Genomic DNA, 23,223 nt, shown 5'->3' on the forward strand with positions numbered 1-23,223 from the left:
AAAAGGAGACTACAGAGGTCTATTGTCAAATGACAAATATTTCATCTCTGTCTAAACTGAGACAGATCATATGACATAATTTTTCCCTGACACTGTCTAGAATAAGCAGGAAAAGGACCTTTCTCTTTCAAAGTTCCTTACATCTGGGTTTCATTACAGACAACTGGCTACATCTTTTCAGCATGTTCATTTTATAAGCTCTGAATTTTTTTCTTCCACTGGTAAAACCATAGCATTTCCAAATAAATTTAATTCCACAAAAGATTCCCAATAAGCCTTTGCAAATGTTGTGATCAAAGAACTTCAGTTTAGGGCCACAGGGGATTCTTGTTTTTGTAGTTGAATAAGAAATTTCTAATGGCAGCACACACCGTTGGAAGAGCTGAAACATTTCAGGAAGAGATGAGCATGATGTAGCCCATTGTCTGAGCCCTGCACTCACCCACCTATTAGACTCCTTTTGGAAGATGAGAGATTTTCTTCCTAGTGCTTAGCTAGGTTTCCCTTTCCCATGTGGAATTTTACAAGCCCTTACTTGGTATTTTGCTCCCTCTGTAATTGATTAGCACTAAACCAGAGGCAGTTATAAAAGTTTAATTCCAGCATTTCAATGTTATTTCAACGCTGCATTGGTAATACTGACAACAGTTATTTCTCAGATGACCTCTAAGAACAAATATTTAAAAAATAGACTTGAGGGAGATTGGTTCAAGATGGCAGAGTAGAAGGACGTGAGTTCACTCCCTCTTGCAAGAGCAGTGGAATCATAACTAATTGCTGAAAAATCATCGATAGGAAGACACTGGAACTCAACAAAAAAGATACCCCACATCCAAAGACAAAGGAGAAGCCTCAATGAGATGGTAGGAGGGGTGCAATCACGATAAAATAAAAATCCATAACCACTGGGTGGGTGACTCACAAACTGCAGAACAATTACACCACAGCAGTCAATCCACTGGAGTGAAGGTTCTGAGCACCAAGTCAGGCTTCCCAACCTGAGGGTCTGGCAATGGGAGGAGGAATTCCCAGAGAATCAGACATGGAAGGCTAGTGGGATTTGATTGCAGGGCTTGGACAGGACTAGGTTAAACAGAGACTCCACTCTTGGAGGGCACACACAAAGTAGTGTGCACATCAGGACCCAGGGAGAAGAAGTGACCCCAGGGGAGACTGAAGCAGACCAACCTGCCAGTGTTGGACGGTGTCCTGCAGAGGCAGGGGTTGGCTGTGGCTCACCACTGGGACAAGGACACTGGTAGCAGAAGTTCTGGGAAGTATTTCTTGGCATAAGCCCTCCCAGAGTCTGCCATTAGGCCCACCAAAGAGCCTGTAGCCTCCAGTGCTGGGTCACCTCAGGCCAAACAACCAACAGGGAGGGAACCAACAGCCCCATCCATCAGCAGACAAGGGGATTAAAGTTTTACTGAGCTCTGCCCACCAGAGCAATAGTCAGCTACACCCACCACCAGTCCCTCCCATCAGGAAACTTGCACAAGCCTCTTAGATACCCTCATCCACCAGAGGGAAGACAGCAGAAGCTAGAAGAACTACAATTCTGCAGCCTGTAGAACAAAAACCACATTCACAGAAAGATAGACAGGATGTAAAGGTAGAGGGCTATGAACCAGGTGAAGGAACAAGATAAAACCCCAGAAAAACAACTAAATGAAGTGGAGGTAGGCAACCTTCCAGAAAAAGAATTCAGAATAATTATAGTGAAGGAGATCCAGGACCTCAGAAAAGAATGGAGGCAAAGATCGAGAAGATGCAAGAAATATTTAACAAAGACCTAGAAGAATTAAAGAACAAACAAACAGAGATGAACAATACAATAACTGAAATGAAAAATATACTAGAAGGAATCAATAGCAGAATAACTGAGGCAGAAGAACGGATAAGTGACCTGGAAGACAGAATGGTGGAATTCACTGCCATGAACAGAATAAAGAAAAAAGAATGAAAAGAAATGAAGACAGCCTAAGAGACCTCTGGGACAACATTAAATGCACCAGCATTCACATTATAGGGGTCCCAGAAAGAGGTGAGAGAGAGAAAGGAGCCGAGAAAATACTTGAAGAGATTATAGTCGAAAACTTCCCTAACATGGGAAAGGAAATAAGCACTCAAGTCCAGGAAGCACAGAGAGTCCGAGGCAGGATAAACACAAGGAGAAACATGCTGAGACCCACAGTAATCAAATTGACAAAAATTAAAGACAAAGAACAATTATTAAAAGCAACAAGGGAAAAATGACAAATAACATACAAGGGAACCCCCATAAGGTTAACAGTTGATTTCTCAGCAGAAACTCTTCAAGCCAGAGGGAGTGGCACAATATATTTAAAGTGATGGAAGGGAAGAACTTACAACCAAGATTACTGTACCCGGTGAGGATCTCAATTCAGACTCAATGGAGAAATCAAAAGCTTTACAGACAAGCAAAAGCTAAGAGAATTCAGCACCACCAAACCAGCTCTACAACAAATGCTAAAGGAACTTCTCTCAGTGGGAAACACAAGAGAAGAAAAGGACCTACAAAAACAAACCCAAAACAATTAAGAAAATGGTAATAGGAACATACATATTGATAATTACCTTAAATATGAATGGATTAAATGTTCCAACCAAAAGACACAGGCTTGCTGAATGGATACAAAACCAAGACCCATATATATGCTGTCTACAAGAGACCCACTTCAGACCTAGGGACACATACAGACTGAAAGTGAGGGGATGGAAAAAAATATTCCATGCAAATGGAAATCAAAAGAAAGCTGGAGTAACTATACTCATATCAGATAAAATAGACTTTAAAATAAAGAATGTTACAAGAAACAAGGAAGGACACAACATAATGATCAAGGGATCAATCCAAGAAGTAGATATAAAAATTATAAATATATATGCACCCAACATAGGAGCACCCTAATACATAAGGCAAACTCTAACAGCTATAAAAGAGGAAATCGACAGTAACACAATAATAGTGGGGGACTTTAACACCTCACTTACACCAATGGACAGATCATCCAAAGAGAAAATTAATAAGGAAACACAAGCTGTAAATGACACAATAAACCAGATAGATTTAATTGATAATTATAGGACATTCCATCCAAAAACAGCAGATTACACTTTCTTCTCAAGTTCACATGGAACATTCTCCAGGATAAATCACATCTTGGGTCACAAATCAAGCCTCGGTAAATTTAAAAAAATTGAAATCATACCAAGCATCTTTTCTGACCACAATGCTATGAGATTAGAAATCAATTACAGGGAAAAAAACGTAAAAAACACAAACACATGGAGGCTAAACAATACGTTACTAAATAACCAAGAGATCACTGAAGAAATCAAAGAGGAAATCAAAAAATACCTAGAGACAAATGACAACGAAAACACGCTGATCCAAAACCTACGGGATGCAGCAAAAGCAGTTCTAAGAGGGAAGTTTATACCAATACAATCCGACCTCAAGAAACAAGAAACATCTCAAATAAACAATCTAAACTTACACCTAAAGGAACTAGAGAAAGAAGAACAAACAAAACTCAAAGTTAGTAGAAGGAAAGAAATCATAAAGATCAGAGCAGAAATAAGTGAAATAGAAACAAAGAAAACAATAGCAAAGATCAATAAAACTAAAAGCTGGTTCTCTGAGAAGATAAACAAAATTGATAAAACTTTAACCAGACTCATGAAGAAAAAGAGGGAGAGGACTCAAACCAATAAAATTAGAAATGAAAAAGGAGAAGTTACAACAGACACTGCAGAAATACAAAGCATCCTAAGAGACTACTACAAGCAACTCTATGCCAATAAAATGGACAACCTGGAAGAAATGGACAAATTCTTAGAAAGGTATAACCTTCCAAGACTGAACCAGGAAGATATAGAAAATATGAACAGACCAATCACAAGTAATGAAATTGAAACTGTGATTAAAAATCTTCCAACAAACTAAAGTCCAGGACCAGATGGCTTCACAGATGAATTCTATCAAACATTTAGAGAAGAGCTAACACCAATGCTTCTGAAACTCTTCCAAAATTTGCAGAAGAAGGAACACTCCCAAACTCATTCTACAAAGCCACCATCACCCTGATACCAAAACCAGACAAAGATACTACAAAAAACCAAAATTACAGACCAATATCACTGATAAATATAGATGCAAAAATCCTCAGTAAAATAGTAGCAAACAGAGTGCAACAACACATTAACAGGATCATACACCATGATCAAGTGGGATTTATCCCAGGGATGCAAGGATCCTTCAATATACTCAAATCAATCAATGTGATACACTATATTAACAAATTGAAGAATAAAAACCATATGATCATCTCAATAGATGCAGAAAAAACTTTTGACAAAATTCAACACCGATTTGTGATAAAAACTCTCCAGAAGGTTCACATAGAGGGAACCTACCTCAACATAATAAAGGCCATATATGACAAACCCACAGCAAACATCATTCTCAATGGTGAAGAGCTGAAAGCATTTCCTCTAAGATCAGGAACAAGACAATGATGTCCACTCTTACCACTATTATTCAACATAGTTTTGGAAGTCCTAGCCATGGCAATCAGAGAAGAAAAAGAAATAAAAGGAATACAAGTTGGAAAGGAAGAAGTAAAACTGTCCCTGTTTGCAGATGTCATGATACCATGCATAGAGAATCCTAAAGATGCCATCAGAAAACTACTAGAGCTAATCAATGAATTTGGTAAAGTTGCAGGATACAAAATTAATGCACAGAAATCTCTTGTATTCCTATACACTAACAAGGAAAGATCAGAAAGAGAAATTAAGGAAACAATCCCATTCACCATTGCTACAAAAAGAATAAAATGCCTAGGAATAAACCTACCTAAGGCGGTAAAAGGCCTGTACTCAGAGAATTATAAGACACTGATGAAAGAAATCAAAGATTACACAAACAGATGGAGATATACCATGTTCGTGGATTGGAAGAATCAATATTGTGAAAATGACTATATTACCCAAAGCAATCTACAGATTCAATGCAACCCCTATCAAATTACCACTGGCATTTTTTACAGAACTAGAACAAAACATCTTCTAGACACAAAAGACCCCGAATAGCTAAAGCAATCTTGAGGAAAAAAAATGGAGCTGGAAGTATCAGTCTCCCTGACTTCAGACTATATTACAAAGCTACAGTAATCAAGACAATATGGTACTGGCAGAAAAACAGAAATACAGATCAATAGAACAGGATAGAAATCCCAGAGATAAACCCACCCACCTATGGTCAACTAATCTATGACAAAGAGGCAAGGATATACAATGGAGAAAAGATGGTCTCTTCAATAAGTGGTGCTGGGAAAACTGGACAGCTACATGTAAAAGAATGCAGTTATAACACTCCCTAACACCACACACAAAATAAACTCCAAATGGATTAAAGACCTAAATGTAAGATCAGACACTATAAAACTCTTAGAGGACAACATAGGAAGAACACTCTTTGACATAAATCACAGCAAGATCTTATTTGACCCACCTCCTAGAGTAATGGAAATAAAAACAAAAATAAACAAATGGGACCTAATGAAACTTCAAAGCTTTTGCACAGCAAAGGAAACTATAAACAAGATGAAAAGACAACCCTCAGAGTGGGAGAAAATATTTGCAAACGTATCAACAGACAGAGGATTAATCTCCAAAATATATAAACAGCTCATGGAGCCCAATATTAAAAAAAACAAACAACCCAATCAAAAAATGGACAGAAGACCTAAATAGACATTTCTCCAAAGAAGACATACGGATGACCAATAGGCACATGAAAAGCTGCTCAACATCACTAATTATTAGAGAAATGCAAATCAAAACTACAATGAGGTATCACCTCACACCGGTTAGAATGGGTATCATCAGAAAATTTACAAACCACAAATGCTGGAGAGGGTGTGGAGAAAAGGGAACCCTCTTGCACTGTTGGTGTGAATGTAAACTGATACAACCACTATGGAGAACAGTATGGAGGTTCCTTAAAAAACTAAAAATACAATTACCATACGACCCAGCAATCCCACTACTGGGCATATACCCAGAGAAAACCATAATTCAAAAAGACACATGAACCCCAATGTTCAATGCACAACTATTTACAATAGTTAGGTCATGGAAGCAACCTAAATGCCCATCGACAGACGAATGGATAAAGAAGATGTGGTACATATATACAATAGAATATTACTCAGCCATAAAAAGGAATGAAATTCGGTCATTTGTAGAGACGTGGTTGGACCTAGAGACTGTCATATAGAGTGAAGTAAGTCAGAAAGAGAAAAACAAATATCGTATATTAACTCATATATGTGGAATCTAGAAAAATGGTACAGATGAACTGGTTTGCAAGGCAGAAATAGAAACACAGATGTAGAGAACAAACGCATGGACACCCAGGGGGGAAAGCTGGGGGTGGGGGATTGTGGTGGTGGTGGGATGAATTGGGAGATTGGGATTGACATGTATACACTAATATGTGTAAAACAGATAACTAATAAAAAAACTTAAAAAAAATAGACTTGAACTGATCAGTAAACACAGGGCATCTAGATCTAAAGTAGCATTAGCCTTAAACTGTGTATATTCAGTATTAGAGATCATTTTCTAGAAAACATTGGAAAACCAATGCTAATGCTTTATTTGATAGAATGATTTACATTAGTAGTAAAAAGAGAGTTGTCGCTTTTATTTAACATCCTCACAGACATTTCCCAAACCAAAATTCTCTAGCAGTTCTCTGTCCCCAGGTTAATAAAGTAGTTTTAAAGAAACTGCCTGCCAATTACCTTAAAGAAACAATTAACATGCTAGATATGAGCTTTGGAATCTCAACCAGGTCTGATATGATGGAGATCTGTCTAGGTGAATTTTTACATTACTCAAAGACTAAATCTTATAAAACAGTGGTTGGGGAAATTGTATGTTATCATTAATTAATTTTAGGAAATTTGTAGACTCGATTCTAGTTCTAACTTTTTATAAGCTGTTTTGAAACAAAGAGGTCAGATACTCCATCCTCAACTTCTAAAACTCATTTGTGCCTGTCTTACTGCGCTTGATTTTCCATTTTATCTTCCTGCTCATGGACTTCACTCTGCAGGACCGCTGAAATTTCCTGAGTGGCTTGTGTGTATTTCATCTTGGCTGGAAAAGAAGTCTCTTTTCTTTTCTGGGAAAACAAATCATGACATTAGTCAGTGAATAGAGCTGAGCTTCAAGGCAGATTTTCTTTTTTGAGTGACCTCACTTGTTAATCTAACTACCTTAAAGCACCTGCCAGACTTCATGATTTCTTAACCAAGCTGGGGCCAGAACCAGGATTCTAATATGACTATGTAAGCACTGATATAGCCAATACTGATATTGGCTAAAAATATTAAACAAATCAAGATGAAGGTGTGTAGCACTCACTGGAAGCAACTCAAGAGGCAGCGCAGTAACCCAGCAAAGCTACCTTTATGATTACAACTTTCACATCTGGCCAACACTGCCTGTTAGAACACTGTGAAGTAATGTCTCCATAGTTACAAAGTTCCAGTCTCTGAACAATTACTATGTTAATGCTGCACCTGTTTGCAGTTTGCAGACATCAAATAACAGTAACTTGCTTTTAAGAGAGCTGTTTATCCTACCAGACAAACTTTGCCATCAAAATGTTTGATATCCTATTTTGGATTTCTTAGGATTAAGGCTAGTATGCAAATATTGGGGGAGTTAATCACTGTTTTTTGTCTTTTTGTTTGTTTTGTTTTGACAAATGCTCTTTGAGCACATGGCAACAGCTAGGCAGCAGGAACAGTATACTTTTAAGGCGAAAAGAAACCTATTGGTAGAAACAGTGAAATCAAAACCAGGAGTTCTAAATTCTTCTAGTTACACCAGCAATATGATTTAGAAGAAATCACTTAATTCAGATTCTATCTTGAGTAAAAGATCCACACAATGTGTCATGATAATAATGGCATGGGAATAAAATTAACCCATATGAAAGTAAATGATTGTACACAGTAATAAGATACAGAATGATGATGATTACTGGATGAGTAAGTTCATTCAATAAATATTTAAATAAGCATCTACTGTGTACCAGGAACCAGCAAGTTACTATGAACAAATAATTCCCACCTCAAGGAATAATGATAAAATATCTTCCAATTTAGATTAGAAAATGGCTTCCAAAAAACTAAAAATAGAACTACCATATGACACAGCAATCCCACTATTGGGCATATACCCTGAGAAAACCATAACTCCAAAAGAGTCATGTACCACAATGTTCATTGCAGCTCTATTTACAATAGCCAGGACATGGAAGCAACCTAAGTGTCCATCGACAGATGAATGGATAAAGAAGATGTGGCACATATATACAATGGAATATTACTCAGCCATAAAAAGAAACGAAATTGAGTTATTTGTAGTGAGGTGGATGGACCTAGAGTCTGTCATACAGAGTGAAGTAAGTCACAAAGAGAAAAACAAATACCGTATGCTAACACATATATATGGAATCTAAAAAAAAAAAAAAAAGGTTCTGAAGAACCTAGGGGCAGGACAGGAACAAAGACACAGGTGTAGAGAATGGACTTGAGGACACGGGGAGGGGGAAGGGTAAGCTGGGACGAAGTGAGAGACTGGCATGGACATATATACACTACCAAATGTAAAATAGATAGCTAGTGGGAAGCAGCCGCATAGCACAGGGAGATCAGCTCAGTGATTTGTGATCACCTAGAGGGGTGGGATAGGGAGGGTGGGAGAGAGACGCAAGAGGGAGGAGATATATGTATATGTATGGCTGATTCACTTCGTTATAAAGCAGAAACTAACACACCATTGTAAAGCAATTATACTCCAATAAAGATGTTAAAATAAAATAAAATAAAATATATAGATGTATATTTTTTTAAAAAAAAAAGGAAAATGGCTTCCATCTTGGAATGATGAACAGTATTTAAATACAAAGGACAATGAAGAAAGTAACTCTTTTAATAAAAGAAAAAGGCAAGAAGTATATCACATAATGAGGCAAGTAAACGAGAGGAGAGTAAACATTTGACTGTATTTTCTTCATCTCAGAGATGAAGAGAAATTCCTTATCAGCATTATAGGCCAATTGCATAAATACAGCATAAAGAGATTTATAAATTTATACTTATGTTTAGAAAAGATTTAAAAATGGATTTATTATTTCGTGCCACTGTCCCAGTTTCCCTAAATCTACCTGTCTGGATGGTTTCCTAGCTGTAAAAATTTCTGTACTTGAACCACATATGTTAGCATGATGTCATTATGACCTCATTTGTTTTATCAGAGCACCTATCCACATTTTCCAGCATAGTTTGGAGAAACAAAGTTCTGCCAACTGAGAACAACTTTGAAAAGCTTTGAAATTGTGAACGTTTCAATAGTTATTTCCCACACAGAATATTTTCCTTATTTCCCTTCCCCAAATTAGAGCATATATGCAATTAAAATCAATTTCCTCTTTTACTGCTTCTCAAACTAAGCCAGTGGTTTTCAAAAGGAGATGAAGTGAATCATAGGGGGAATTTTGTAAATATGAGGGGACATTAATAGTAGTCATAAAGATTTGGTGGGGTGCTACTGGCATTTAGCGGACAGGATCCAGAAATGGTAGATTTTCTGAAATGTGGCAGATAATCCTACTTGGCAAAGAATTTTCCCATGTACTACATGACTTGCCAGACATTCATGTAGATGAAAAATAGTTTATAATTATTTGAGCCTAAAGCCTAGCTCCATATTACATATAAATACAAAATATTTTTGTACCCTTTTAATTATTTTGTACACAATTACTTACATTGAGGGAAGATTATAGATTGGTTTGTTCAGACCTTTTCCAAGAATTGTTCATCAGTTTGGAAAAATTACATCATCAATGGCAATACCACTTGGTGTATTCATGTGGCTGTTATAACTTATCTGATATAGGTAATAACCATAGCAACAATAACAAAATCAACCTGAATCTGATGAATCCTCTAACTTACATAAAATACAGAGAACAGAAGAGCACGTTAGCTAATAGATCAAGAGATTTAAAAGACACCCTTTGTAATTTGTGGATATAATTTATAACCTAATTCAAGCAAACTGTAAAAAATGCATAAGACATTGGAAATTTAAGTACTCTGGATATTTAATGATATTAAAGAATAAATGTTAAATATTTAAGGTGTTTTACGGTATTATGATTGTACTTTTTTAAACAAGATTCCTTGTTGTTTAGAAATACATACTGAAACATTTAGAGATAAAATGATACGATGTCTAGATTTGCTTCAAAATAATACAGAGGGTAGGGAGTGGATGGAGTTGTGGATGAAAATGATGGGAAGTGACTTGTAATAGTTGAAGCTAGGTAATGGGTACTGGAGGTTTGTTACACATCATGTTTATTTTTTTCTATAAATGTTTGAAATTCTCTGTTGTGAAAAGGGAGGATCATTTGGGGATGTGTAGACTCCACACATTGATAGCATCATCTTCATGGCTGTCTCTAATTCAGGAAGGACAGAGTCAAGATAGAGCTGAGAGGGAAAAGCAGAAACACTTACTGTTTATGAGGTTCAGTAGCCTTCACACAGGTTCTTTCACCACAGCTCTGGAAGATGGGAGTCTCCCCATTTTCCCAAATGAGGAAGTGGGAGTTCAGAGAGATGAATACCTCTTCCAAGGTTATATGGTCAATAGATGGCAGAGCCAGGATTTGGTCTCACATCCATTTGTTACAAAATCCCCTTCACCATACTCCCTGTTTCTCTGCTGTAATTCCTGTCCAATGTCTTCCTAACTCCTTCCATGGTAACTGCCTAACCACTTACCTACTCCCGAACCAGCTTTGTCCTGATCTTTCTCTTTGCACTGGTCTCAGATCACTCTCTCCCAACTTCTGGACTCTGTGTCATTTCTCTTTGGCCTTATCCTCTATTGGGAAAACACCAGAATTTTGCATGAGAAATTGAAGCCCCATAAGAGTAGATATAGGGCAAAATAAGATGATGAAAACTGAGTCTTATATTATGAGCTTTTACCTTGATTAAGAAAAAATTAAAAGTGGCAAAATACCACCATATTCAGTAATCAAAAAAAGACAAAAATATTATATGTCCATAATTTTTTAAAAGTTGAAAAACACAAAGAACTGGCTTTATGCATCCTGGTCCTCTGTCTTCACATATGGAGAACATTTGCACAGTAGGGGATTTTTTTATTAAATTAGTAATATAAATAAAATGTCTTGTGTGAATGAAGGTTGTATATATAAAGAGAATTTTCTTCCTCTCTCAGGCCATGGGTGGAAATTTCCAAACCGAGTAATATGCAATTGAAGATTACGATTTAAAACATGACATGTTCCACTAAGATTCAAAGAGTTTGTATATATAGGAATACAGTTTCACATTTGCACCCATATTATAGTATAAATTCCTATTGTAAAGCATCTTACTAGTCTAAAAATATACTGTGTTTCTTCATTTCCTTCACACAGAACCACATGTAAATAACACAGCCTTGAACAGAGATGCTATTATTTCACCTTGACGTCAAGGTCATGTGAAGGTCCTACAGTAGGTGTTCACAGAGAGGATAAAGGACCATTTATTGGGAGGTTCGAGTTTCAGATAGCTTGCTCAAATACCTTCATGGCCCTTCCCAATCACAAAACTCTATTGCCAAACAGCACTAAGAATATCTGCATACGTGATACTAAACGTCAAACAGTGGTTTGAATCCTCAGACATTCGTACCAGTTTTAGCAATGGTTCATAAATAACTGCACGGTTACTTCACACACAGGGTACACGTATTGAGGCTCAGCCTTTATCCACGAATCATTTCTACACATCTTCTTTAGAGGAATAAAATACTTATTCTAAGACAGGGCATCTCAGACTTTTTCAGAATGGCAGAGATCCAGAACGTATGCTCTTATTTGCAGAACACCCTTTTCTTGTAAAATATTTTTAAAAATACAAATCAATATATTTTTATTTCCTCTACACACCATTTTTATATATTTTTACTAGGAACAAGAAATGCACTTCATATTATTTGGATACCATGTAAACTCATAACCACCGGCTCACATGTTTTAAAACAAAATAAAACACCCAACAAACTGTTGAGCCAAGAATGAACGATTGGCTTTGAGTTTTCCTATTGATATGAATTTGCAGTTTCATTTTCTTCTCTCATCGACTGGCAACCTTAAGCAGAAAAGTGGTGTCTGGGGCCAAAGACTTGTAAAAAAGGATTGGAGAACAATTTCAATTGAGAAAATGCGATCCATTAACTTTGTTTCTTTTGCACACAGGGTAGAGGCGATCATTATTCAATATTACAGTCGAACGCTCCCTCTCTACAGCTTATGGGACACTAGTGCCCCGTGGGAACAAGTACGAACAGCAGTGGATTAAAGGAGTATGAAAGAGACTTATTGGAAGCCTGAATATGAGCCCTACCCATGGCATCAGGCACAAATATAAGACTGAATGGAGCCTGGCCCAGCTCACTGTGGAAGCACACCCAGGCAAGGAGGGGCTTCAACCCTTCTTCCCTGGCTAGGGCACACGTAACAAATTTGATCAGTTGTAGCTACTGTCAGCATTATTCATGACTGATGATGGCAATAGGTGGCAAGGAGGGGTACAGTTCACTAAGGGTGGATTCGTTACTCTTGAGAACCCCCCTGATAGTTCTGTCTACATAAATGAAGCTGCTTTCATTATTCTCCCAACAATTTGAAGTACAAGCAAATTTAAACTGGTAAATTAAATTTAAGTTGGTTAGCAGCTTTTCTCCTCATGTGCAAATGAGAGAACAGAAGAAATTGAGAGGCTCCTAAGGATATTAAGGACCCCGAGGTCCACGTTATGTCTTTTGCAAGAAAAGGACACCTCTAACCTTCACTAGGAACAGAAAATAAATTATCAGGGTGGATAATACTGTGTCTGAAATTATCCTGTGTCATTTGTTTGAGACCCTGCATGTTAGAAGGAGGTGAGAAACCAGACATCTGAGATGGAATGAGAAAATTCATGCAGTGTGATGGAATGGAACTCTCTAACCTTTGGCCACGTGTAGATTAGTCTGTAGTAGAAGAAAGACAAGCTGGACATTTTTATACACTGGAAATTTTCTTTGGCTGTTCTATTACCCTTAGTTTTGTTGTTATTGTTCTGTGTTCATGCTTGTTTCTCCCTTATTTTCTGAGTAAATGCTTTTACAATTCAGAGCTATAATCAATAGTGAATACTACTACTACTACTACTAGCTATCATTTAACATATATTTCCTATTTGTGTTAAGTACTCTATGTATATTATTTCATTTCATCCTTTTAAGGATGTGTAATTATCCATCTTTCACAGATGATGAAACTGACACTTATAGCAGTCAGATAATTGCCCAGAGTCACACAGCTATGAAGTGGCAGAACCAGGGCCAGAGTTCAGGTCTGTCTGACTTTAGAGATTGTATTCTTCATCATTATACTCCATCATTCCCTGAAAAATACAGAGCACCACTGTTTAAAAGACAATTGGACAGATACTCTATAATGATATAAATAGGTGACAGCCATGTTCCTTGCTCTTCTGGAATTTATTCTTTTGATGGGACAGTAGTATCTGTGAATATGAAAAAAATAATGCATGACAGAATGTGATAAAAATCAAAGGATAGTTCTGTTAAGAACTAGAAGAACTCAGGGAAGAATTAGTACTTCTGCTGTTGTGGTTAGAAAAGACTTCACAGAAGAGATGAGATATGTGTGGACCTTAAAGGATAGATAGGATTTGGAAAAGCAGAGAACAGGAAGGAAGGCATTTATTATCTTATATGTTCATGCATGTGTTCACTCAACAAATACATATTAATTGTCTGTTGTGACTAGACAGTGTTGAATGTACTTTTCTGGTGAGCATCAAAATCCAGGGGTAGACATGGGGTAGGTATATTAATGGCTGAGGCAGAGAGATGGGCTGGGTGTGCAGTCCTAGGTAGAGTCAGATAGATAGGGGAGACCAGATCAGGGAGGGCTGTGAACCAGGCCAAGGAGTAGAATACATTCTCAGTATGCATTATCTAGCCATTTACTTGTTCCTAATGGCTCAATAATTATATTAATTACTGGATATTTCAGGAGTTTCTTGCTTCTATTTGTATGTAAGAGTGTGTGTGTGTGTGTATGTTTTTCTTTTCTTTTCTTTTCTTTCTTTTTTTTTTTTGGATTTATAAGAGTTCTTTATTTATTCCAGATCAAAGTTCTTTGCTGGATTTATGTATTACAATTATATTCTCTCAGATTGTAATTTGTCTTTTTACTCTCTGAAAGGTGCATTTTATGAGTAGAGATTCTTGGTTTTAATGAAGTCCAATTTATCAATCTTTTTTCTTAATGACTTTGTGTCCTATTTAAGAAATATTTATTTAAATTGAGGCCATGGAAATATTAGACTATTTTTTCTCCTGGAAGTTTTACTTTTGTACCTTTAATATTTATGAACTACCTTAAATTAATTATTGTGTATAATATGCAGAAGGATTCAAGGTTTAGTCCTTTTTTTCACAGAGTTATCCAGTAGACCCTGCACTCTTTACTGAGAAGACAGCATTCCTCCCAGAAGACAGCATTTCTCCCATTGAAAGACAATAGTATCTCAGTTGTAAATCATGTGGCCATATGTGTTTGGGTCTCTATTCAGTTCTATTAATTTATTTGTCTATCCTTGTGCCATTACTGCACTGTCTTAATTAGGGTAATTTTATAGTATAGTATATAGGTCTTTCAAAAAATTTGTTCAATACTATCATGACTATTCTAGGTTCTTTGATTTCCATGTGAATTTTTAGAATCATCTTGTCAATTAAAAAAAAAATACCAGCTTAGATTTTGTTTGGGATTGCACTGAATCTACAGATCAATTTGGAAAGAATGGATTATCTCTAATCTTGCTTTCTGGTAATATTCTTGTCAGGTTTTGGTATGAAGATTATGCTGGGCTCTGAAATAAAAGCAAAAATAAATAAATGGAACCTAATTAAACTTAAAAGCTTTTGCACAGCAAAGGAAGCCATCAACAAAATGAAAATACAACCTACAGAATGAGAGAAAATATTCACAAATGACAACCAACAAGGTGTTAATACCCAAAATATATAAACAGCTCATACAATTCAATATCAAAAAAACAAATAACACAATAAGGAAATGGGCAGAAGACCTGAATAGATATTTTCCCAAAGAACACATAGAGATGGCTAACAGTCCCGTGAAAAGATGTTCAACATTGCTAATTATTAGAGAAATGCAAATCAAATCAACAATGAGCTATTGCCTCACACCTGTCAGAATGGCTATCATCAAAAAGTTTATAGATAAAAAATGTTGGGAAGGATGTGGAGAAAAGGGAACACTTGTACACTGTTGGTGGGAATGTAAATTGGTGCAGCCACTGTGGAAAACGTTATGGTCAAAAAACCAAAAATAGAACTACCGTATGATCCAGCAATTCCGCTCCTGGGTATATACCTGGAAAACACTGATTTGTAAGGATATATGCACCCCAATGTTCATAGCAGCACTATTTACAATAGCCAAGATAATGGAAGTAACTCAAGTGTCCAGGAACAGATGAATGGGTAAAGAAGATGTGGTATATATACACAATAGAATATTACTCAGCCATAAAAAAATGAAATTCTGTCATTTGCAGCAATATGGATGGATGTGGAGAATATTGTGCTTAGTGAAAAAAGACAGAGAAAGACAAATACTGCATGATATTACTTATATGTGGAATCTAAAAAATAATACAAATGAATGTATGTAGCAAAACAGAAAACAGACTCACAGATATAGGAAAAAAACTAGTGGTTATCAGTGGGGAGAGGGAAGAGGAAGGGGCAAGTTAGGGGGATGGGATATAGAGATAAAAACTGCTATGTATAAAATAGATAAGCAACAAAAATATATTGAATAGCACAGGGAATTATAGCCATTACCTCATAAAAAAATAAAATAAAAAGAAAGAACGAAAGATCATGCTGGTTTCATAAAACAAGTGTTTTCTCTTTTTCCATTATCTGGAAGAAATTGTGCAAGATTGGCATTATTACTTCCTTATAATCCTGGGCAGAATTTACTGGTGAAACATTCTGGTTCTGGACTTTACTTTCTGGGCAGTTTTAAAATTCAATTTCTTTAGTAGTTTTAGGACTGTTTATATTTTCTATTTCTTCTTCATTGATTTCTGGTAGGCTGTGTTTTTACCAAAATTTTTTCAAAAGGAATCTGTGATGTTATCTCCCTTTTCATTACTGATATTGGTTATTTGCCTCTTCTATATATTTTCCCCTTTGTTAATTTAATCAGTCTTTTTAAAGAACCAAGCACTGGCTTTTGATCCTCTTTATTATACATTCTAAAACTTTCTTTGGGTTCAGTTTGCTATTATTTTTGTGAATACTTGAGATGGCTATTTAGATAATTACTTTACAGCCTATTTTTATTTTCTAATATAGGCAGTTAAGGCTTAATGGCATTTCCCACTAAGCATGGCTTTAGCTTTATTCCATAAATTTTACTATGTAGTATTTTAATTATCATTTCTTTAAATATATTTTTTAAATTTACATAATTTTTAGATAGCTATTGCTTAATTTCCAAACATATGAAGACTTTCAAGTTATTTTTTTTGTTAGTGATTTTTAACTAAATTCCTCTGTGGTCAGAGTACATACTCTGAATAATTTAAGCTCTTTGAAATTTTGTTGATTTTACCTCATGGCAAGCATATGGTCCATTTTTGTAAAAATTTTTCTGTATTTTTGAAAAGAGTGCATACTTTGAATTTGCTGAGTATAGTGTTTTATATGTCTCAATTAGACTAATTGCAATAATTGTGTTATTCAAATTATTTTTATCCTTACTGATTTTCCCTACTTATTATAAAAATTACAGAGAGAAGTATATGAAAATTCATCATTTTTTTGCAAATTTTGTCTGTATTTTACATTTCTACCAACAGTGCACAAGGACTCCCTTTTCCTTACATCTTCACCAACACTTGTTATTGCTTGACTTTTTGATGAAAGTCATCCTAGCAGGTGTGAGGTGACATCTCATTGTGATTTTGATTTGCATTTGTCTGATAATTAGTGATGTTGAGCACCTCTTCATGTGCCTATTGGCCATCTGTATGTCTTCTTTGGGAAAATGTTTATTCAGATCCTTTGCCCATTTTTTTTACCAGATTATTTTATATATATATTTTTGCTATTGAGTAGTATAAGTTCCTTATATCTATTATTTCTGTCTGTGTTCAGGCACCTGTCTTGTTTCCTCATATTTTTGAGTATTCTTATTTTTTTAAATAAATTTATTAATTTTATTTATTTATTTTTGGCTGCATTGGGTCTTTGTTGCTGCACGCAGGCTTTTCCTAGCTGCGGCAAGCGGGGGCTACTCTTTGTTGTGGTGCGTGGTCTTCTCATTGCAGTGGCTTCTCTTGTTGCAGAGCACGGGCTCTAGGCACGTGGGCTTCAGTAGTTGTGGCACACGGGCTCAGTAGTTGTGGCTTGTGGGCTCTAGAGCTCGGGCTCAGTAGTTGTGGCTTGAGGGCTTACTTGCTCCGCGGCATGTGGGATCTTCCTGGACTAGGGCTCGAACCCGTGTCCCCTGCATTGGCAGACGGATTCTTAACCACTGTGCCACCACGGAAGCCCTTGAGTATTCTTGATTGAGTAACAAACGCAGTTTATGAAAAAATTATAGATGTAATTTAGGCCTAAATTGATACATTCCTTTAGAGAGTATCTATTAGGCAGCTAGGGACACTAGAAAGTCCATATTAACTAAATCAATTCAGTCAGGGGTTAAGACAATTTGAAGCTGGGTTTCAGTTTCTGTGAAGGCCAATCTATGTCTGGTTTATTCTTACTCCTAGGGTTTGACTTTTAAGGTTCCAACGGTTTGACTTTCAAGGTTCCAACCAGAAGTCTGCAGGGAGGTGTTACCAGTGCTTCTACTCTTTGTTGGACCTTGAACTTCAACTTTTGTCCTCCATGTCCATAAATCTGTAAAACCTCTGTTCATTTTCTCAACCAATTCTTCCTAAATAACCTGACAAATTTAGGGCAAATATGGCTGTAAAGATGGGTTATCTTTCTGGGTCTTTTCATTCTTCTGGGTCTTGGAATCATGATGCTTGACTGACTTGATAGTTTTCTGGTGTCTTTAGTTCTGTTACATTTTCCCAGCTTTTCTATTTGTTTTCAGTAGGAGAATTAGTCCAAATTACCTGGGCAGCCCTTACTAAATCCTTATCCTCATATTGTTTAAATAAAATATTTCTATGCCTTTTAGTTCATCTATTTACTATATTGGTGGCTTCAGTCAATAAAAGAAATATTATCTTTAGTATTGTGCTTAGACAAAAGAGCTGGTCCTATAGCCTGTATGTTCCACGACAAATTTAAGATGAGATTCAAATTTATTTTGTTACTTGGCAATTTTTATTTGGCCTCATTATCTAGCTTTTTTATGGCTACTTCACTCTTCTCCTCCTGCTTTCACAGTGTGTTATGCAAATTTAAGAAAATGCCTGTGAAAGGTCTTTGTAAATGTTTAAAGAACAATATACGTATAAGGTGGTATTACTATTCTAGATTCATCATTGTTTATCTTGTAAAAACCTTGTACACATATTTTAGCACCTCTGAGAGGGTTTTGGTGGGCCATTCTTGGCAGAAGTATTGTTCTGCACTGAATCATGACAACCGATTTATTCAGATCTTCTCCTGGGAAGAAGAATCACAAAGTAAACAAAGTGAAACGGTTCATCTGCACATGAAACATGTATGATTAAGTAACTTGTCAAAATCATACAGCTTGTGCTTAATGGAAAAGGTAAAGCTAATACATGGCAGCAGGGACTGAATCCAGGACCCTATGAATCTAATCCCATGGCATGAAATAGAAGCAGTAAGACAATGAAAATTCGAGAAAATTATTTTCAAAGACAAAATTTCAAAGATTTGAAAATCAAAAAGAAAAACTTCTCTCAACTCTGAGCTACTATGCTAGCATATTTCTCCTTCCCTCCCTCCCTCCCTCCCTCTTTCCTTCCACAGCCAAATATCTCTGGGGGGGAAAAGCTATACTGCTTTCATTTCCTTACTGCTTACTCAACGTTAAATCCACTGTGATATGATTTGTTCCCTCATGGATAAATCATGCCTGCTCTTAGGGATCACAATGACCTCCTAGTAGACCCATCTAACGGCTTTAATCCTGCTCTGTTTCTATATGATGTCATTCTCTTCTCTCTTGGCCTCTTTTCCTCCAAATTCTTGACCAACTCCCCTTCCTCCTCTTTTTCTCCAAGTTCAGAGGATCCCCTTGTGTTAGTCTTTGGCCCTCCCTCTCTTTGCTTTTTCCCTTTCCTATTTCCTTCAACAATTTCACCATTTTTTTTTATATACCTGCAACCATTGTACCTTTATGACTCTAAAATCTCTAGTTTATGCTCTCCTCTTAAACTAATCCAGCAATTTCAACTGCCTACTGCAAGTTTCAGATTTTTCCAACCCTACTCAGTTGCCCCTAATTGCTAAGGACCTCCCTGACGGAAATAGATCTCAACCCAGTCCTAGAATTAATGAGAACTCAGGCTGGCAGGAGATACCAGCTACCTTCCCTGTGAACAAACAAGGTCTAGAAATAATGTAATTCTTGACTTCCTCGTGCCTGAGGTCAGGGTGCTTTGAAATTAACAGATCCCTAAATAGGTGGAGAGCATAACATTTCAGTCTTTCATTGAAAGACCACAAGCCCCAGCAGAAGGCTTTCTGGCTGGTCCTTCTGCTTAGGTCTCTGATGCCCAATTTTTATGCCAGTTTACCAGATGTTAGAATGCAGAGTATCCTTGTTAAAGGTCAACCTTGTACACTAGGAAATTGGTAACTAGAAGTGGGGCAGAAGTGGCTTTAATCAACCCTTTTAGCATAAATCAGTCCTTTTCCTTGTGGTTCAGTTTTGCTCTCAGCTTCTCTCATTGGACACTGAAAGTCTTCCCTGATGAGAGTCAGTCTTCCCCTACTTCATGAGTCACCAAGGTCCATGCTATGAGGATCACTTTTGGTACATCATGGTACCTCCCTGAACCGGATTTGAGTTTGAAGCACTCTGGTTAAGATTATCCTTCCATGGACTTTAGCCTTGATGTTCAGGACCTTATAAACCCTACCACCACCGATTACATCCCACACCTTGCTTGCCCTTCCCCCCCAAGCTCTTACTCTATTGGCACAGACAGTATTAGGACATTTATAATTGAGCTCATTAGGACAGGACCTTGATGTCCTGTATTCTCTTGTGCTCACTATTTCTTCTCCTAGTATTACTTTCACCCAGACACTCAATCTCCGAATCACTTCCTCATCTTTGACAAATATTCCTCCTTTGTTAGAATTCAATAAATCATCTATCAGTTTATTTTATTCTATCTCCATGACAACTCTCATCGATTCCTCCATTACCCAGCTAAAACAAAATACTGTTTTATCTCTCTTATCACTTGCCTTTACCTATCTGATGCTCCAATCCAACTGATCTATGTGGTATCTTTGTATGTGCCCCTGGCTTTCCCACATCCATGCCATTGTTCTGACTTTTCCCACTGATAAGCATCACCCTTCCCAACACTGCTTCTGCCTCTAAAAATCTATTCAGTCTTCAAAACTAGTTTTCTCAGCCGTAAAATGGAATTAACATCTATTTCATAGAGGACTACATAAAATAATGTAAGTAAAGCATTTTAAATGGTAATCATTATTATTTTTATTCTTAATATTTATTACCCATATCTTCCATAAAGTATTTTTTGATTCTCCCAAACTAAAAATGATTTCTTTCTCTCCTGAATATCCATGGGATAGGTTTTCCATTTCTTTCCCATGGCATTATCACATTCTACATTACATTACATTACATACATTACATTACATTACAGTTGTTTAGCACATGCCTTATCCAATCATAATAGACTCTAAGCTCCCCGAGGTCAGGGGCCATTTCTTGGGCATCTTTGCTCCTTCTCCAGTGAACAGAATAGATACCTTATAAGTATCTGCAAAAGCAATGAACAGATTCACCACAGTGGTAATTATAGCTTTATCACATTCTTTACTCACAAATTACATCTTGATGAAATTACAAATTAACAAATCCCATTATACCCACAAATTGCACAGGGAATCATTCATCTGGAGGGTGATTACCTGATTCTTTTTGAGAGGTGTTGGCAGGCTCTGAAAGACAAGTGAAGACCTGAAGAAGGCAGTGTTGCTGCTCAGAAGTCAGAAACTGGGAAGAATGTTTGTCCCTGGCGAACCTTTTCAATTCCAATATCAAATTTCTTCAATTCTTTTGGCTATAAGATATACCATTATTTTATCTACCACCAAGAAAAAAATCCAAGATAGCGAATCTAATAAAAGACCCCGGCATAAAGCCGGGATCCCCAAGGGACAACTTGAATTTTTCAACCTTAGCCTGGTAAGAGAGAAAAGAAAACTCTCCCCTGAGATTTTGAACCACAGCCATTACTCACATAGGTATGAGGTCTGCATTCACACCACCAATGTATTGTAAAAAAAACTCAGGAATATCATTTAATTTAAAGTGGCCTCAGGTCGGTAGTGGTCCTAGGTAACTGTCGGAAATAAATGTTTATATAAGAAATTCAATCCAGGCAACACCAATGTCATAGATTGCCATTGATCATATGATGCATCTCAATTTCAGAGGTGTTAAATTGTGAAAAAATATCATCGTAGAATTGATGTAATACGTTGTTTCCATTAAGTATTGAGAAGGTCTGCAAATAACTCAGTGAAGGAGATAGAAAGTAAAACCAAACCTCTCTTTCTTTGACATTTTGACCGGGACCAATTGCTTCTCTTCCAGAGACCCATTAGGAAGTACCCCTGCATTCAGAAAATAGATTCCGAGAGGGTAGGGCATTTCAGGGTCTGTGCTGGTCTCATTGTCCTGTCTTATAAAGCCCATGGTGGGAGACTATTTGGGGTTGGGGAGGGGATGGTGAGAACTCATTCTCTAGTCCCAATGGACTGACTCCTTCTACACACTAGGGCCTCAACTTCACTCCCCTGAGAGGCTTCTTGCTTTGTTCACCTGCCTGATTGTCCACCTGCTTAGTTGTCTTCCTTCCCCCATCTCACAGAGCACAATAGGAAGCAGGTCATTTATGCAACAGACATTTTACATCATGGGCCACACCTGTGTACATGTGTGCATGTACACACACACACACACATACACACACACACACACACACACACACTGGGAAGATTAGCTGATCATTTTTATACTACTGTGAATAAACCTAAATCCCTAAAACATGATGTTTCCTTAAATGGGAGTTTAAATGACACCAGAGAGGATGAGGAAAGGTGGTCCAGGCACACGGAATGGGCAGGTTTGAGTGAAATACTTTAGTGGTGCCTTTGGGCAAGCAGAGTAAGTTTGACGACTTAGGTGCCTAAAGGTTGGGAAAGCAGTGACACTGGTAGGTGAGAATGTGCCAAAAACAAACTACTCAGTTCTGTAGTTTTTTTCCTTGGGGAGCCTCGTGAGGACAGGTAACCAAATACAATAGAATACGCTTTCTGTATGACTAGAAATACTGATCACACAACATATTACATGTATACGTGAATTGGTTTAATGCCAAACCATGTAAAGGAGGAAGCTGTTTAATACTCCAATGAAGACTCACTACCATTAGAGTAGACTAGAGCCGATTCAGACCATGCATCAATATTGAGCAATTCCCGTGGTTGTCATTTGCTGAGTCAGTACTGGAGTTTTATGTGCCATCTGTTACTATACAACAACATGCAATCTTGAAATTCACTAGAGCAAAATAATAAAAAGACTTTTCAAAGACTTGTCTCAGGAATATTTGCTAATCAAACTCACTTGTAAGGCAATCAAGATCTAACCTTGGACTTGTTAGCTCAATGAGATATCCAAATAAACCAAACTTAGTTTTTGAATACTTTTGATATTTATAAATTATGATATGTGATTTATAAATTGACTCAAACCATAAAACT

General features: G+C 36.9%; 1 protein-coding gene across 1 annotated transcript in view; it reads right to left on the reverse strand.

The window, feature by feature from the left end:
- The window catches only part of LMNTD1 (lamin tail domain containing 1), a 445,486-nt gene that overhangs the window by 51,984 nt on the left and 370,279 nt on the right, over positions 1-23,223 (reverse strand). Inside the window, exon 8 of the mRNA XM_068560487.1 lies at positions 7,101-7,219. Within this exon, the coding sequence (XP_068416588.1) occupies positions 7,101-7,189 (89 nt within the window). The 5' untranslated portion in view covers positions 7,190-7,219. The remainder of the gene's footprint in view (positions 1-7,100; positions 7,220-23,223) is intronic.

Source organism: Eschrichtius robustus, chromosome 13, assembly GCF_028021215.1.
Source record: "Eschrichtius robustus isolate mEscRob2 chromosome 13, mEscRob2.pri, whole genome shotgun sequence".
Taxonomy (NCBI): Eukaryota; Metazoa; Chordata; class Mammalia; order Artiodactyla; family Eschrichtiidae; genus Eschrichtius; species Eschrichtius robustus.